Here is an 18,866-nt window from a genome sequence, read left to right on the forward strand (position 1 = left end):
GTCTTCCAATTCAAATATTTGATCGGGCAAGACACGATGCTGCTTTGCATGCGAGGTGATGGCAATCTAAATAACATTTACATGTCATTTATGTCTATCACCGTTCTTTTTTAAGAAGAGCGGTGTCAGCAGTATGTGCATATTAAAGCTCATTTATATTCTACTTGCCAGCATGGTTCCTCTGACAGTTGTGCAAATGAATGCAAACACGGGTTTCCTCCCCAGACAGTGTTTGAAAGGTGGTGGTTACGGGGAATAATTGTGAAATGTGATAATGCCTCGATTCAGTGTCTTTGTGCATTTGGAAAATGTCTGTGCCGTAGATGTTTATTCTCTGACATTAGTCCTTATCAATGCAAACATGCATATTTTCTCATGACTTGAAAATTCGAGCAGATCAAAAGACAACGTGAACAACTCGGACTGTAAAGTGATTTATATTTTTCTCGTGCTGCCCATTGCGGCTAAAACGTGTATACATCTTTATTTAGTGCTTTAGCCTTAAATTACTTTCAGCTAGAAAAATAATTAAGCTTTGTAATTGCATTAACATAATGCCTTTGAATGATCATTACCAATAATGGCAGCGATAACACAGCAATTACTAATTTTGAGACATTAATTAGCCTAGCACCTTTATCGGTTTTCATAATTGCCACCAGCGAGAGGAACATGGAAGGATGCTCATGTGTTGCATGTCTGTGAAGGTGCTGGAAGCAGTGTAAGATTAAGATGAAAATGAAGATGGGTGAGATAGGCTGTCAAAGATCAGGCGTGTCACTCTGAGGACGTTATTCCCTTCTGACACGTCCACAATAGCCCTCAAGAGAAGCAATTGCTTCCCTCTGTCCAAGCACAAATTTCAATGTTGTTTTGCACACATCTTTCCATTATGAAAGCTTTTTTGGTAACAGAGGAGATATTGAAATAGAGGGTACGAGATGGAAGTGAGGCAGGCATGGATGGAGGAAGGGAGGGAAGAATGAGAGAGAGATTGGTTTTCATGCCTGGTAGTCAGCGAGCCTGTAAATCTCCCAGGAGCATAGTGGAAGACAGCAGAAGGTTGATAGTCATCCATCACTTCTGACAACCTCACTGCTCTGGAAGGGCCTGACAGCACAGCCCTGCCTCAGAGAGAGAGGGGGGGGGGAGGGAGGGAGGACACAAGAAGAAAGATAAATAGAAAGGGATGCTGCCTGCAGAATGAGAAAATTAACTCTTCCATATTTAAAGCAGAAGGCAAGAAGGCAGAGTGGAGAAAGAAGGTGAGAAGACAAATGTGTGATGAGAAATAGGAGGAGGAGGGAAGTGCAGCAGTTCGCTGTTACAGCCGCTCTCTCCATCCCTCACTGAGTGCCCGTGGCAGCAGCAGTGCTGCGGCGGAGGGAGCGGAGATGGACTGGCTGGAAGTAGCTCTGTCCTCGTCAAAGCAGTGGAACAAGAACGTGTAGAAAAGTGGAAACTTCTGTTCTTCAAGTGCTTTGCTTTCTACTTCATTTGAAAATCCCCTGTGTTTTCTCCTTTATTTTTGGGAGGTTAACTGATTTCCATAAGCACTTTTCTGAGAATTGCATTGAAAACTTCCATTATCCTTGTAAGGTGTGGTGCCCTCTCGCCAGTGTCGTGATTACAGATCTGCTGATGATCATGTAAATGTTCAAAATATGTCTGGGTAGCCTTGTCCCCTATATATTACATTTATACCTATTTGATTCGGTAAAATGCATTTCAATGGGCCAATGCTGGGGCCAGATTACATTTAAATAATACATTTAATATCACAAGTCCATAAAGTGGAAGAACTGAAAAAAAATCTCAATAACCTCAAGGTTATGTTTTTGATATCACAACACTTGCTTAAGGTTCCTGGAAATAGAACATTTTATCTACTATTTGTCAGAGACTAAATATTTTTTAGGCTTAACCAAAGGACCTTTGTCGCCTAATACTTTTATTTACCCCTTATTTAACCAGTAAAAAGTCCCATTCAGATTAAGAACCTTAAGGGAGATCTTGCCAAAACAGGTAGCAGCACAAATAAAACATTACATTGCAGACTTGGAAGACAAAAAAAGAAAGAAAAATCAGTATATGACACGTAAGGACATAAGGAATTACATTTGATATCTAATATGATTATAACCATATACCCAGAGGGAAACAGACTCCTGTCTCATGAATCCAACTCTTCCTCTTTGCTATTTTGTAAGTAAGTTGCCAAGATAATCCCAAGTGGAATTACATTTTCTTAAAATATGAATTTGCCAAAACAATAATAGTATCCAACTCTATTTCTGAGACAATCTTTCACAACCGAGAGAGGCCTGTTTTTAGTGCATATGGTACTTCCTCACTACAATTCAGAGCATGAGCGAGGTATATGTGAATATGTTCCTTGCCTCTGGTAAAACAACCAGTCCTTTTTTTTTTTATTACACCTTTCTAAGTGACACAATAAAACACGGAATAATAGCAGAGGAAAAACAAACTGTGCTGTTCTGTGTCAAATGGACATATGGGATAAGTTTGTGTGGGAAGGTTGGTGATTAAAAAAAAAAAAAAAAGGGAAGAACCTAGTGCCAGTGATCCATCCAAACACCCTGTCAATTATACATACTGGACAATCCGTGGGTAGCTAATCATGATCCATTCTACATGCTGAAGATGAAAACATGAATGTGCGCATTAAAAAAAACAACAACTCTGTGCTGTGGCATGTGCAACGTGGGGCCGGGGAATTAAACAAAAGCAGGAACAAACGCTTTCATGGAGGTGAACTGATGTTTATCTCCAGTCTTTTACAGCAAGATCATGAGTTTAATGTTTTACAATGACAATAATTGTGTTTAAGAGCAGTGTGTGTGTGTGTGTGTGTGTGTGACCTCCATCAGTGTTTGGAGGGTACTGGCCATTGCTGCCACTCAATGCAAGAGAAGCCCTAATTAAAGAATTTCCAGTTGTACATTGCGGGACAATGGAAAAGCGAGATTGCCTTTCAACTCATGCCCAGTGCAGAAACTTCCTCTTGCTTTGGCTGAATAAAGGAGTCTGATACAAAAAGCCATGAATGCCTCAACCAAACAAAAGCTCTTTAAAAGACTGTCACTGTGCTATCTGATATCTCCTGGAACAGCTCTGCTTTGAATACATCTCTTTTTTTCTTCTTCAAGAAGGCAGAAGGAAATTAAAAGCTGACATTTAAAAAGGCGGCTGCTGGGACTCATGGCCCCCAGGATCAATAGCTAGGTATCTCACAACTTCCCCCTGCATATTATTTCTACAGTGCATCTCAGCCGAAATGGAAACTTCTGTAGGACTAATACGGTGTTGTTTTGTCAGTTTACCTTCAGGTGTGTGTGTGTGTGTGTGAGAGTCGCAGATGGAGGCGTGTTGTGTGTCTCTGTGGCTTCATGTGTGTCTGTAATGTGTTTAAAGGTTCCCATCCTCCTCTTCCTTGTGTCAGCACCTTGAGTTGACGTTGGTCAACAGGGACTTGAACTGTCAGCAACAACATCACACTGAAGTAAAGCAAAACAGAAACAGGATGGGATGTGAGAAAGTAAAATAGATCAGGAATAGTATGTCGTGTGTGTGTGAGTGTGTGTATCTTCAGGGTTTTTGTGTCGGTGACATTGCTGACATTTTCTTGTAGCGGCTGACATTGGCAGCACGCGACTTTGTGAACAGTCTGTCAGGTTATGTATAGCAAACCTTGTCAAGGTCATGCATTTGCTCCCGAAGGAGTCACATCTCTGGCTCTCTGCTTCCCCACATGCAAACACACACATGTGCACCCACACACTGACACACACACAGATGTCCTGCTGTACACATGTGAGGCTGTGACCTCCGTCCTGTCCCATAGGAGCACAGGTTTTCCCTCCCTCCCCTGTCATACTGTTATTCCCACCTATTTGTGACCTTCCTCGCTGTGACCAGCTTTTGCAGTGACTTAGCACAGAGCTGCATTCACCATATATGTTTTTTTTTAATGTTTTGTTTGAAACTGAGTCTCATATATCATCTGCTCCTTTATTAAAGAAAGTGCAGATTCTCACTATTTATGTTATGTATGTCACCCGTTATTTTAAATGAAGCTCACAGGTCCATTCCATATTTAACTGTTCAATCAGCAGATCTCCATCTTGCTGAGTATCTCACATGCAGAGGGAAAGTTTTGAATTTGGGGTGTTGTGAATTTTTCATGCCCAGACACGTTTATTGTTTGGATACTTTTATTTTGAAATATTTACGCTAGGAACTATTTCTGTTTCAGCGCGATCCGGTAACTGGAGGTGCAGAAGTCATTGCATGATGAACTGAGCGATTATGCACCGTTGTTACCTCCAATTACAGTTTACACCAATAAACTCCTCATCACGTGTTTTCTGACCGGAGCCCTGTAGTGGTCAGTTACTTCATACACCAGTTTCGGGGTTCAATGTCCAACAAATTGTGTAATTTTGCACTATATCATTGTTGTAGGAACAGATGTCTTTTTTTGTAAGAATCAGTGTAGTTCAGACAAACTGTCTTCTATATTGTCCAGTTAGATTTTATATTTAAGGTCCTGCATTGTATTTATTTTTTAATCTTTGCCAATTGTGTGGATGTTATTGTGCAAAATAAAATAAAATAAAAAAAAATTAAATAACACCACCCTAAAATGTCATTTTTATGATAGTGGTAAAATGAACAGCCACCAGTGGGTGGTGGTTTATATCATTTAGATAGGCTATTTTGACAATTAGAACCCATATTATTTGCAAAATCTTTGTTTCATTTAGCTGAAAGTGCACCTTTGTAGCTGCTAGCCTTTTGGGGAAACCTTTTTTTTTTTTTTTCCAACCTTTTGTTTTATTTTCATAGCTCTGCAGTCAGTTTATTTGTTTCTTATAAAACTGCACTCACCCAAAGAGTGAAATCTCATATTAAGATGAAGTACACTGGCTAATAACACTGATGGAAACAGAGCTGAACAAACACAAGCAGTCAAGGCTGTTAAAAGCACGATAACGGTTTGGCAAGGTTTTGTAAGGTTATAGACAACCGTAGTCTTAAAGTTCCTCTGCAAAGTGAGTGAGTGAACTGACTTCTGTCTCTGTTGTCTCTTTTTTAAAATATCAACCACTATAATGAACGTAGTTTTGATATTATTTATGTTGGCCACTGTAACACATTCTGTCCTATAATTTTAATTTATACACAGCCTTCTGCTAACATTTCATTGATGTTGCCATCATATCAGATAAATGACTAAATAGAATATTAACAGTTCAAAGCACAACTTAAAATAAATCAAATAAATAAATAAATAAACTTTTCAATCTAGCTTAGACACTACAGTGGTATAAACGTATGTGACAGCTCCTGTGCAGGATTGTAGTATCTACCAGTGATATGTCATGGCACCTGCCAGGAAGTGATGTTTGTCAGTGAGACAGTCTCGTGCTGTGTGTGTGTGTGTTCCTTGCCGCACAGTGAAACAGCTGTGTCATACACCAATACAAACAAGCATTATTTACCACGGAAATCATCCTGAAATCAGCGAAGACTTCAATTAATCCTTTTTTTTTTGTATATGCACGTCCTCATATACACGGATTCCTCCAGCTCTCATTTTTAATTAGTTGTCGCCCTTTAATGACACATATTTTTATGCGGTGTGCAAGTCAGTCATATCAGAATCATAATTGATTCTACCATAGTTCAGACACAGTTTAGGTCATTATTAGAAGATTTCTATATTTGCTCAACCTGTGTTACTACTCAACACGTGTTACTGTCACAACACTATCTAGGTGAGAAAATAAATTAATAAATACATAAATAAATAAATAAATAAATAAATAAATAGCATCCCTTTGTCATACTTAGTCTAATTCAAGGGTGTCAAATTTATTTTAGTTCAGGGGCCACACACAACACAATTTGATCTCAGGTGGGCCGGACCAGTAAAATAATAGCATAATAACCTATGAACAACAATAACTTCACATTTTTCCCTTTGTTTTACATTTAATGAAGTATATTTTTACAAAAACAAATTTCTTGCAAAAAATAAATGCAATTTCTTAAGTTTACCTTTTACCACACAGGTGCATTACAACTTCTACAGTGGATCTACAAAGACACAAACATTTAGTCACAGGTATCTGGAACTGAAAAATATAGTATTTCACATTATGATTAGATTCTAATCATTCAATCGTTTAAAGAAATTCACCCTGCGGGCCGGATTGAACCCACAGGAGGGCCGCTTCTGGCCTGCGGGCCGTACGTTTGACACCCCTGGTCTTTGTGTGGTAAATCTGATTCACATAGATTTAGTAAATATCAGAGAATGACGACCATGTATGTCTTTGTATGAGTGAGCAGTTTTACAGTTGTGGCTGATGGGTGATTTTCACTGTGCTCCTGGCAGTGTCGGGTCATCGCCGGTATTGTAAGAAGTTGGCACATCGTGCCTCAGTGATCAGACTGATCAAAGAAAACAAGAGAGGAACAGGCAGAGCCTGAGCTGCCGGCATCTATCAGCTATGGATAGAGCTCGAGGATGTGCTCTGCTCACTTAAAGTATCAGAGGTGATTCATGGAGCAAATGATTTGTGGAGGTAAACTCACCTGATACCTAATAAGACAATTTGTCTCCTCGCTGTTTTTGTTTGGACCACTGGGCAAAGTTTCAAGTTCAGTGTTTGAGGTGAATAACAATGTTTCTGAGATGAAATGATTTCAAAGTAAGAACATTTTTGTTTGCCCCTGCGGTCTGAGCCTGAAGGTCAGCAACAAGAAACACTTTCATAGTCTGTTTCCTGCACATACACACATCACTAATGACCATCACAATAAAAGTTTACTCTCCTTAAGCTGTGGTCAACATGTAAACACTTTTTCACATTGCTCTTTTATATTTGTGTAGATTTTAATCTGAATATGCTACTTCAAAATCTAATATAAAGTAAAACTCTCTGGCTCCCTTAAATTAGTTGTCATTAATCTGACCGGAGTGGTTTTAAAAACGCAATCTAACACCTTTTACATAATGGAAATGTTATTATTTTTCCAATAATTCATAATTAAGTCATCATTAAAAGGACAAAGGGTTCAGCCTCTCTCTAGAGGTCTTCGTTTACACATCTGAAATAGTTTCTTAAATAATTTATTAACGCTTCTTCCAGGAAGCAGTGCTATCTTGCCACACGCTGGATCGATGTGGATCAAAAGGCAGCATTTGGTCCTCAAAGCAATCCTACACTCAAGTGGCACCAGCAAGGCTATTTTAGTGACAAACCTTGTGGTTGCTGGCAGGTCTGTGTAAAAGTTTTCAAAGAGGATGTGATTAGAAATCAGTCATTTGGACTGTCACCCGTAATTGAATCAGTTAATTGAATTTGTTCTTGATTTAAACTGATGTAAATCTCACTCTCTCTCACACTCACACACACACACACACACACAATTGACCCTGTGCTTAGGACTGAAATCCTGCACTAGTAAAAGTAGCTGTAGTTAACTGGAGGTTAAATTCATTAGTTGGGTCATTGGTTTGGTTTTGATATGTTATTTCTTTAAGTCTTTGCAGATACTGCCTGGATCCTGCACTATAAATGTCCATTTGAGTTTTGCATGATTTTGGTGGTTCAGTGAGTGTAATGTGCACAAACTGCCTTTAATGCAAGAGTGAAATCATTTCTCCTTCTGACATCATGCATCTAATTTTTGAATTGTCAGAATTGTAGTGGTTGGTTTTTGCACTTTTGGACGTGATGTAAAGGATTTCTGTGTCAGTGCAAAGTTGGTGGTTGTGTCGTGGCACCATGGAGACACCTGTTCCAGTCTGCCATTCAGTAGTGATGGGGACAGCGCAGGGCTTTGACACGCTCTGTAGACAAGACAGCTCAGACAGCATGGATGTTAATCTCCTCTAACTGCTCCCAGCCTAATTAAATCTTCCATGGCAGCACACACACACACAGGTTTGCGCAGATATCCTTTTATGGACTCTGTATTGACTTCCATTCAATATGTGAGCCCAAACAAAGAGTTCTACCTAACATTAATGACTCAATGCCTAACCCTTAACCTAATTCTTGCCCTATAAACTTAACCAGTTTCTTAGAAATGAGGTTCTGCCTCATTAGGACCAGGTTTTGGTCTCTATAAGGACTACTGAGGGCCTTTCTGTATGGAGTATGCATGTTCTCTGTGCGTGGGTTTCCTCCCACATTCCAAAAACCTTCAGAGGTTAATTGAACTCTCTAAATTGCCCGTAATGTGTGAGTGTGAGAGTGAATGGTTGTTTGTCTCTGTGATGGACTGGCGGCCTGTCCAGGGTGTGCCCCGCATTTTGCCCTGAATCAGCTGGGATTGGCTCCAGTGACCTGCAACCTTCATGTGGAGAATAAAGCGGTAGACAGTGGATGGAGAAATACTGGTCATGACAAGGTCAACGTTTATACCAGGAAATGTCCCGGTTGTGCATGAGCTTTAATGATGGACAATTGGCCCAGCTCATTTTCCTCAAATACCCTCAGTAACTCACTCTTATTAGCTTCTATTGCACAATTAGAACCCTGTCTCTTTGTGTCTCCATGCGTCTGTTCCTGTCTACCTTGCAAGAACACCCTTTTTAGGCTTGACTGTCTTCCACCCCGGTGGTGCATAGCATTCTTCCTGCAATTGCATTTTCTATTCCTCCCTAACTTGCCTGCTTCTATGTCATATGCCCATTCCCAGCTCCCTCTGAGTTAAAACAGGCCGAACAAATAGATTACAAACACTGGGCAGAGTGAAGCTAAGGAGGAAGACAATCTGAATTTGTTTGGGGAAAAGAATGAGGAAGGAGGCTGTGCAGTCAAAGAAAGCCAGTGGAGTCAGAGTAAGGCTGTATTTGCCTGAGGGGAAAAGGCTGAAAAGTAGCTCTCGCAACAGATGTGCAGGGCAGTAAAGTGTAATTGAAATGCCAGCAGCAATGGTCTTATCTCCCTGCTACAGGAGCCTGCTGCCAGTCTCAACATCAGTTAGATGTCATTTTACCTAAGTCTGAATCAGCCTGCCACAATCCGCAATCCCCGTTCCTCTGATGCTAGGCAGGAGAAAGGGGGAGAAATGGATGAGGGGGAGGGAGGGGAGAAAGTAAAGGAAGATGGGGAGTCTGTAATAGGATTTCAGTAGCACCCAGTTAACTTCCACCACCTGGACTTACTTGGTAATTTGATATGCCTCATCAATAGGATTCATTTACCTCCATACGGTATTACCATTTCCATTCATTTGTCTTTTTTAAAAAAGATAAATAAATAAAAATTTAAATGTGTTTCACATACCACATTTTCCTACTTGTTCTGATCCTAATCTTTCACAGCGGAGGCACAGGGAAGGAAGGAAGGAAGGAAGGAAGGAAGGAGGGAGGGATGGTTATTTAAGCCAAGAAATAACGTCTAAAGACACCATCACTCCAGGCAAAGCTTAATGTTTTGCACCAAACAGCGTCCCTCTGGGGAAAACCTTAATGTCTTCCTAGATTAGAGACTGGCACTCCTTAGAGCTGCTGCCTTTTTATCATGAACTTTGTTACTGCAACATGGGATCATCTGTGGGACATTTAAGCTGCCTTATCTCCCAACTGACATGTTAATGTGCTGCGATTCTGTGTTGTTTGTGTTATCAGTTGTGGTTGAGGCAACTTTTACCTTTGTTTGAGCTTAGGGCTGCACACAAATGATCACAGTGTAATCTTCTTCAATAACAATAGAGCAAATGTTCAGTGTACAGTGTGACAGTATATACATTTTGTACCTCAGATTAGTGAAGTGTTTCTACAATTCACTGGTTTCTGTAGCAAATAATCAATCTTTAATTGTCTGGAATATACCACAGTAATCACATACTTTATTTTGATAACTTAACATGTTTTTATTGTGTACTATTGCACTTTCTGAGTAAACATATACACACTGCATAATCAAACAACACCAGTTTACATACATGTCTGATAACATAGAGCCCCCATCCATCTTTACTGGTGCATTACTGTGCGTCCTTACAAAATACAGATCATAATGTTAATAAGTGAGTGTGATATTGCCGCTTGTAAGTGGGCCAGAAATGACTCATCCATGAACACATGGTTTGATATGTGACTTCAATGTTTTCAAATGTCTTTCAGAGAGTCATTTTCAACGTGGTGAACTTCTCCAAGACAAAGAGTCTGTACAGAGATGGCATGTCTCCTGTTGTCAAGTCCACCAGCAGGCCAAAGTGGTAAGTAGGCCATAATAACGTCATAACATAGAACTGATTTTATGAGCTTTATTTAAAGCTTTGAATATTATTATTTATACCTTGTATTGTGATGCTGTTTTATCAGTAGAATGACACACTCTGGTGCTTCCTGCAACTTTCTGCAATCCTCTCTGCCCATCATTAGACAAGCACAGTCCCTCTCTTTTTTCTCCTACGCACACACACACACACACACACACACTAAAGACTGATACTTTATATTTGCAGAGTGGATGCGTTTGGGCACATTAGCATGTGATCCATTGGTTGCCAGTATGACGGCTGTCTGATGTAATAACGCTTGACTGATGGATGCAGAAATGTACGTGCGCGCGTGTGTCCTCTGTGTATGCGTCTGCGTGGGAATGAATAGGTGTGGCAGGAGGGAATTGGGCTGGTGCAATGGGGTTGGGGCGCGGCGTCTGCCGAGCAGGCTGGTGTATCCAGTGGGGCGCGGAGAGAGAACAGGGTAGCGTGATGAAGTGTTGCCGTCCAGGAGGAGCCCTGACATCTGTCACCAGTTGATGGAGGGCATCCACAAAAACACCAGGCATCTGCCACCCTGAGCTGTGTGCGTCTGCTAGCCTAGCACCAGCGCCGACCATGTCGTAGCATGATGGTCGCAGGCTAATGAGAAGAGACAACGAGCACGACAGCATGGACAGAAAAGATGAACTGCTGCCTATGAAGCTGCACCGCGCTACGTGGCTCGGCTCAGCTCGGTTGCGTCCCTCTCTGTTGTGACTCCATGTGGTGCAGCTGCGACTTTGCACTCGCAGTTTCTCGGTTGTGCTTGTGGTAATGTGACATTTTCACAGTGCTCGGGACAAGATGGTTGTCTAATCCTGCCATTTACTGTGAAACTGGCAGGTGATTGTTTTAAAATGTGTGTTATTTCATAGGTTAATGTTGGTTAATTTACAGGTAAATGCACAGCATGTCATTTCTGACAATAGTTCTCTCTCTCAGTCAAAACAATAACAGAAGACCTAGTTTGATGACATCCTATAGCAACGTGGAATCATGGGAATTGTTGTCTGGTGCAACATACTCAAATGTGGCTGCATGCTTGCTGTGTGCTTTAGGGCGCATTCACACCAGGATAGTGCAGAGGACATGGTTCGATTTCACACCTTCATTTGGTTTGGTTCACTTTTGTAAGCGGACCAAACCGCTTGGACAACGTCACGCAGTTACAACAGCTGCCCGTTTGGGGTGGTATTGCCCGAAACGAGCACTGACCGGGAAGAAAAAAAGCACGAGGAAGAAGAAAACCCGGGTCATGGATTTTCTTTGGTGGTCAAACCGGTCTAATCTGTCTAATATGAGCAGCAAGCGAGGCAGTGAGCTATCCTCACTTCCTCGAGACCCACGCTTTCAGGCGCTTGTTTGGTCCGCACCAGAGTTAAGATTTGCTTTCACACCTGCCCAAACGAAGAGGAATATCCCAGGAAATAAGCTCTGGTCCATTTAAAGCGGACCAAACAGCTCTGGTGTAAAAGTGTCCTTACAGTAGACGTGGAAGTAACCAGATGTCATGCAGCTATTGCACTGTGTAATGGAGTCGTCAGGGACTCAAGTGTGTGTATGCTGTACATGTTCACTTTGTTCTGTGAAGCCTCCACAGTGGATGATGTGATTAAAAGGCGACCAAAATGAAACAGTTCATTACCTTGAATAGAAATACATATTTTTATGGATTTCAAAGTTTTGGCTAATGTAATGACAATACTCTGAAATGATTTTTTTTGATGCAGAAATGTTTCTTATTATGCCTGTTTTTTCAATATGTGTTAACACTTTGAGCCATGTGGTGATTCAACTCTCATCTTGTGCCAGTTAAGTTTCGTGCCAGGTTTTGAAAAACATCACTTTCTGAATGGTCTTGTCTCGGGACTTGACATCATCTTTCGTGAGTGAACTGTGAATTTGTACAGGAGCTTTCCTTAATATGCTAACCATGCAACACTGGGCATGTTTGTGTTTCAATAAGCTCTCGTAAATAGCTATTTAAGTGACAGACACAGTGGGAGGTAATGTTGCTGAGGCCCGACTCTATTTACCTCCCCAGGCTATTACTGTTTTAACCACTCTTCTCAGCGCTGAGCCATTTAAGAGGCATCACGACTCATGCCTTTGTAGAGCCATTTTCAACTGTCTCGGGGTTCGGGACCACAGGTGACATTGTTTATGTCCCCACAAAGTGGTCAAGATGCTTTTAACACAACCACCTCCATTTGACTTTCCATGAGCACAACAGAGCTCTGACAGTTCCCAAAGTTGCAATCTTCTTTTTGACAGTTACAGATATGGAATAAATAAAAAGGCAGAGTGTGCAGAGCTTCGCCCATTTGATCCAAACCCACACAGGACAGGATAAAGAAAGTACAGAGAGAGAGCGAGGGAGAGAGAGTCAGAGGGTGGAGGAGGAGGGGGAAAAAAAACAAAGTACAAGAAAAAGAGATTACTGAGACAGGTAGACAAGGAAGAGAGAATGAGAGCGAGTGAGCTGGAAAAGATTGCTCCCTTTGCTCCCCCACTGCCCTCCAGCCACCACCCCACGCCTGTATTTATCAAAAGAATCGTCAGTATTAGCTCAGGAGTTGAAGCCTTTATCTCCCCGTGCAGGTGCCTCATATCCTGGGGTCTCAGTATCGTTTGGTGCTGGAGGCTGTAGGCTTGGCTGGCCTCAGCTAAGCTGGACATCTCTGTGAGAGACAACTGGCAGATTACAGTCATGCAGGATGTTCCCTGCTACAGGTGGAAGGATCTATCTTTTCCTCCTCCCTCCATTCCTCTCTCTTTTGTACATCCCTCACTCCTCGACTCCCCCCCAGGCCAGGAGACAGCGGAGCTGACAGAGTTTGAGATTTACTGTATCATTTGGCATTTAAATACAGCTAGAGGTTTTATGTTTGATAAATACTGAATCGTGGATAAACTAATTAAAAGGGACTGTGTTACATTGTGAAATGTGAGATAGAATCATGGCCTTAATTCTAACAGTGAAGTCATTCGAACGAGCAGAAGAATTTAAAAGAAAATGAACACAAATGTAGATTCTATTCTCTGAATAGCGTAGTGGAGGTTTATTTTTAAACGGTTTGTTTGCTGTGGGCATCAACAAAGCGATAGCAGAAATAACTTCATCTTATTTTATGTACCAAAAACATCTTGTATCAATCTGTGCAGTTAAGAAGCTGTGGGATAAAAGCAAACCAATATCTTCTTACAAATGTAGACAGCAGCATATCCATCAACCACTGTCTTCCAAAAAATATAAACTAATATTAAATCTTCTCTCATCTCTCATGACTGCTATTTGACTCTTGAAAGTATGAAGTGAAAAATAAAATGCTATGAAATTGAGCAAAGGAGGCAAGTGTTAGTGAGACTGAGTGTAAACTATTCTTCTTCTTTTTCTGTACTGGTGTGTTGAAGACAACAGCCCCCTTGGTGCCACTATAGGTGCCAACCACACTCCCTGCAGTCTGCTTGTTGTTAGACTGCTAGAGCAAAGAATTGCCCAACATCCTTATTTTCCACGATAAGCTAATTAGAAAGTCAGGGAGCGTGGTGTAATGCAGCTGTTGGAGGCCGGAATACCGTGGGGTGGAGTAATGGCCAGGAAGGCTGCAAGAGACTTGACTGCGTCAGCCAACAGATGCTTCATACAGAATCCTGCAGCAGAGTAGAAGACATTTGAAAGACACCGAGGCTGTAATAACCGAGTCTGAAATTGCAAATATTGGAAAAATGTCCAACCTAATGTCTGAGGGCCCAGTTGCATTTCTTTCGAACAATCCAGAACATTAGCGAACTTAATCTTATGACAGCATTTTCACTTTATTTTTATTCATTTATTTATCCCTTTTTAAAGGTAGCATGGAAGATCGTTTTCTGGAGCATTATTTTAGTGTGTTGCTTAAAATCCTCAATTCATTAATGCATTGTAACAAAAATGAGAAATGGCCTGTAAAAACACCGTCCAATCATACTGAACGGCCCGAATCGCTTCTTCTAGGGAGATATAGAACTCACAAAACAATACAAAAGCTAAAGGGAAGTAGTTAAAGGAGAGTAAAAAAAAAGAGCGATATAATAAAGTGCATCCTTCCAAAAACATCCTGAATCTGAACCCCTCAAAAAATGCACACACAGAATATGTAATTCTTTTAAATACTGAATAAAACATGAGTGAAACAGGATTTACATGTTGTTATTACATTGTTACGACAACATCACAACATACAGCTCTTGACGCAACATCATGTCGAGCCTATTATGTCTGTGATGTGTAATATATTGGAAACGTGAGGATATGTGGTGCCTCCTTTAATTAACTTTCCACTTTTTCTTCAGTCAGTGAGTGTGCAGCTAAAAATAGCTGCACCTCTAACTGAGCGAACAGATGAACAGTCAGTGTTGGAGGAAATTGGTTGCCAAACATTGCTTCTAAAGTTAGAACCAGCCAACCTTGATCCAGGTTAAACGCTTTTTTACTTCTTCTTTTTCTTCTTCCTCTTTGATTTGTGCAACAAACACAGAGGAGTGCTTTCAAGCAATGGTGCTCAGCATCAAGTCAGTCAGTCAATCAGTCAAACCCTTTGGCTTTTCTACCAAAATCCTTCCTGTAAGTGTGTGATGCAACGGCCTGGTGATGTTCTATTTGGGGATGTCTGCTTCTCCATTGGGGTGCATGTAAGCAGTAATTGTTCTGTCAATCAGCACAGCTCCGTTCTGCTCGCTTCCCTTGCCACTTGTTAAGCCCTAGCAGAGGTCTAGGGGTGAGGAGAGGTGAGGAGGCAGGGAGAGGAAAAGAGAAAGGATACCTTCACTAGTCACTAGTGTGTATATCTCATCACGTACCTTTGTCTATCTTTACATTGTTTTCAGCAATATTCACTTCCTGCCAGTAGCCTTTTTCTGATCTCTTTTATTATTACTTATTTTATACTCAATATATTCACTGAAGTTATTACCCAGATATCATAAATGTGAATTTCCTCTATCTTCTCTATGTCTGGATATACTTTTTTGTTTTTTGTTTTCACACACAGCTACTTGGCTAAACCGGAATACAATTGCCAGCTCAAAGACAGATAGGGGTGTCACGATTCTCCAAATCCTTGGTTTGATTTGATTTTTCGATTTTAAGTTCAAGATTCGATTCTCAATCTTTTTTTGTGTCATTTAGTGCAGAAGGGTAAATTGACCTTAGGTGTGAGTGTGAGAGTGAATGGTTGTTCGTCTCTATGTGGCCCTGTGATGGACTGGTGATCTGTCCAGGGTGTAACCTTTCACCCTATGTCAGCTGGGATGGGCAACAGCGCCCCACACAACCCTCATGTGAGGGATAATGTGGCAGATGAGTGAGTGAGTGAGTGCCTTATTGTCAAATTATTGTTAATAAATTGTCCAAATATTTACGTACAAACATCCTTATGATGTATGTGGAGATGTCCTGTGCTTTGCTTAACTCGCATAAAATAGCTTACACACCATGGTTTGCGTTGTTGACAAAACCCATGGTGAACGCAAAATATTCCCACAATGGTGATTTCATGGGAGTTTGGTAGTTGCCGTGGTTACTATTAGTTCACAGCAGCTTCAGGTTAGCGGGAGGAGGTAACATGAAGTCGTGCTACAATGGCTACAACCACAACACTTTGTTCCCCCCCCCCCCCCCCCCGGCACGTCTGCAGTATATCACACTGGGGGCGTGGTTAAATCCTCGATTCCACCTTTGCTTTCGAAGGTCGAGATCGTGGCGTGGTTTCTTCTTAAAAACTAGGAAACGTTATAAATACATGACAACAGTTTATCCTTAACTTTGTCTGCTGTTTGATTAAAACAGCTGTATATGATAAAGGTGGCAGTTGCTGAACAGAAAACCAAAACAATAAACTGAAAGACAAATCAGCAAAGACCTGAGAGTAAATGAGGATTTTAGTTACAATTATTTGTGTGTTTGTCACAACTTCATCATGATACACAAGTGTGGCCACTATTCATATAGATATAATGACTATGATCAACTAACTGGATGATAAATTACATCCCTTTATGAAGCGAATGTGTACAAACTAACAGTTATTTGTAACGATTTATAAGTATAAGTATCTCTGATTTTGAGTGGAAATTTAAACAACACAAAAGAAATTTCAGGAAAATGTTACAGCAGAAGTGATGTAGTGCAGAGACCTCCGATATAGAAACATGTTGGCCATTTGGGTCTGAACACAGCGAGTGTAGCGTGGCAAAGGAGAAGATCTCTCTCTCGAGGACAAAGTGTCAGGCAGCGAGCTAAAAACAGACAGACGTTAAAGGTTGTTTCAACCACAGCACAGCACCCGGACTCCTCCCACTGCTCAGTGAGTTGCCGCTCTCCTCCTCCTCCTCCTCCTCCCTCTCCCTCACTGCCACTGAGCCATTTGCACAATTAACCATGTGGCTTGCCTTTTAATAATAGACCTTTTAATTGTCGACAAATGAAGAGTGATGTAAAATGGCTAATAGCTTGTGCTAATTAATAGGAAAACTCAACGCTTGTTAATTAAGGGCAAACAGGACAAGGACTGGCTTGGGTAATTTGAGCAATAAAACCAAGACTAACGATTCATTTCCAAACAGTCTTGCTTCATAAAAACATAAAGTGACCTCTGGTTTGCTGTTTGAGAAGACTTGTCGTCCATTTTAGCCCTTTATATATCCCCAGACAAGAGTCACACAGACACATGCACGATGGAGGTTTTCACAGAGGAAATGTTTTTTTGCTGAAACACACAGTGCGTAATTGCTTCCACCAGAGGCCCCTCTCTCTCAGTCAAAACACTAAAAAAAAGACCTAATTTGATGATGTAGGGGAGCAGCATGGACTCATGAGCTTCAGCTCACTTCCTGATTAAGTGACTGATCCTCTCTTTTTCCCCAAAGTTGATTTGTATTCCAGCATTTTGTACGCTGCATGCGCCACATAACAATCAGCTGTGTTAAAAAAGTGCCCTCTATACCTGCCTCACTTCAGCTGTGTCTGCTTAAGTACAGAGGAGAGTTTAGAGCATTTGAAAGTTTATTATTTATTCTATATTGCAGCGGCTTCACAAAGCACATGACGCCATGAGAAGGCGATAGATGAAATGGCCTGTTGCCTTCAACAGACATACACATTTCTATGGAGTGTTGGAAACTACATTATTCTTGTCACATGTTTTATAGATATGTTAATGCTGAAATATTAACCTAATGCAAAAGTACAACTCACAATTATGTGGTAAGAGACACGGACAAATTATCTAATAAAAAACAAGTGCAAAGAAAAGCGGGATATACAATATACACAATTATCTGTCACTCACAGGGAATTGGAGTGACATTTGAATCTGAGTGAATATTTGGAAGGAGAAGAAGGAATTATCTGTGAAGCTCTGAACATGGTTTGTTAACTAGCCAGAATCTGGAGTGATATTCATGTTCTGATGCCATTGGTTCTCTTTCCAACTCGCTCTGGTTATTTTCAAAGGTTTTACAGTGGGACGTGATCACAGTCCCTTTTATTACATAAATGTTTCCTCTCTCCATTCCCACTTTTCCAACTTGGACTTTTCTGGGTAGGACAAACCTTGGAGTGAGACGGAGGGAAAGAGAAAAATATAATCGTGCGGCTTCCTTGTTCACAGAAACTCATTAGCATGCTGCCAGAGGAAGTGAAAGAGGATTACGTTGGAGAAATAATGCGACAAAATGTGCCAAATAGATTATAAAATGAGAATAAGGATGTGCATGAAATATAGCATGTGTTTGTGCAACGTTCTATTGAGAAGAGGTAGATAAAAAAAAGAAGAGAAAGAGCAAAGGGTATTGTGACAGGGAGGCAACTTGCTTCTGGCTCTCTATTCAGCCCACAAATGACTTACCTGGACAGTTTTATGTTTGCCTGGAGGAGAATTAAAAAGGCACTTCATTTCCCCTTTTACAGGCTGGGTACGCATGTCAGCGCAGCCCTGCCTGAAAGTGCTCTAATCTAAATGCTTTTGTCAGGGGAGATTTGGTAGATTGCAGCAGGCAGAGGTACAAATTGGTTGTGTCATCTTATAATGAACTAGGTGAGGCGTTGCAGTTTGTCTGCACCCAACAGTCCCCTGATTACTGTACTTAAAGTCAGCGGCTGCTTTTACTATTGTAGGCCGAAGACCTCACCTTCACCCCTCTTTGTTCAGCCAGCCGGCTCTCCATGTTTTGTTGGCACGAGTCCAGTGCAGCACATGGCAAAACCCCTGCTATTATTAGTATTGTGATATTTGTACAAATAGACGGCACCACAGACTGGACTTTGCATACTTTAGATACAAGAGTGCAAGCTGTGCAGTAGACTGTGAATGGATGTGGGTGTTTGGTGCTTAGTGGGTATGCTAGCTACAGTATGAGCACAATAGGAGGAGATGACCCCTTGACAAATAAAGAAATAACAAAAGTGGGTATGTCAGCAATTCCATAAAGACTATTAGGGGTCCATGGGACATGATTGATATTCTGCTTTCTCTCGCTCTGTCAATTACAGCTGTATTGGCATGAATGCC

The 18,866-nt window shown here is 41.1% G+C and overlaps 1 protein-coding gene across 1 annotated transcript in view; it reads left to right on the forward strand.

Annotated features, from left to right (window-relative positions):
- agbl4 (AGBL carboxypeptidase 4) overlaps nt 1-18,866 on the forward strand; it is a 266,168-nt gene that overhangs the window by 87,068 nt on the left and 160,234 nt on the right. Inside the window, exon 4 of the mRNA XM_058638217.1 lies at nt 10,172-10,266. Coding sequence (XP_058494200.1) covers nt 10,172-10,266 — 95 coding nt within the window. The remainder of the gene's footprint in view (nt 1-10,171; nt 10,267-18,866) is intronic.

Source organism: Solea solea, chromosome 9, assembly GCF_958295425.1.
Source record: "Solea solea chromosome 9, fSolSol10.1, whole genome shotgun sequence".
In the NCBI taxonomy this organism is placed as follows: domain Eukaryota; kingdom Metazoa; phylum Chordata; class Actinopteri; order Pleuronectiformes; family Soleidae; genus Solea; species Solea solea.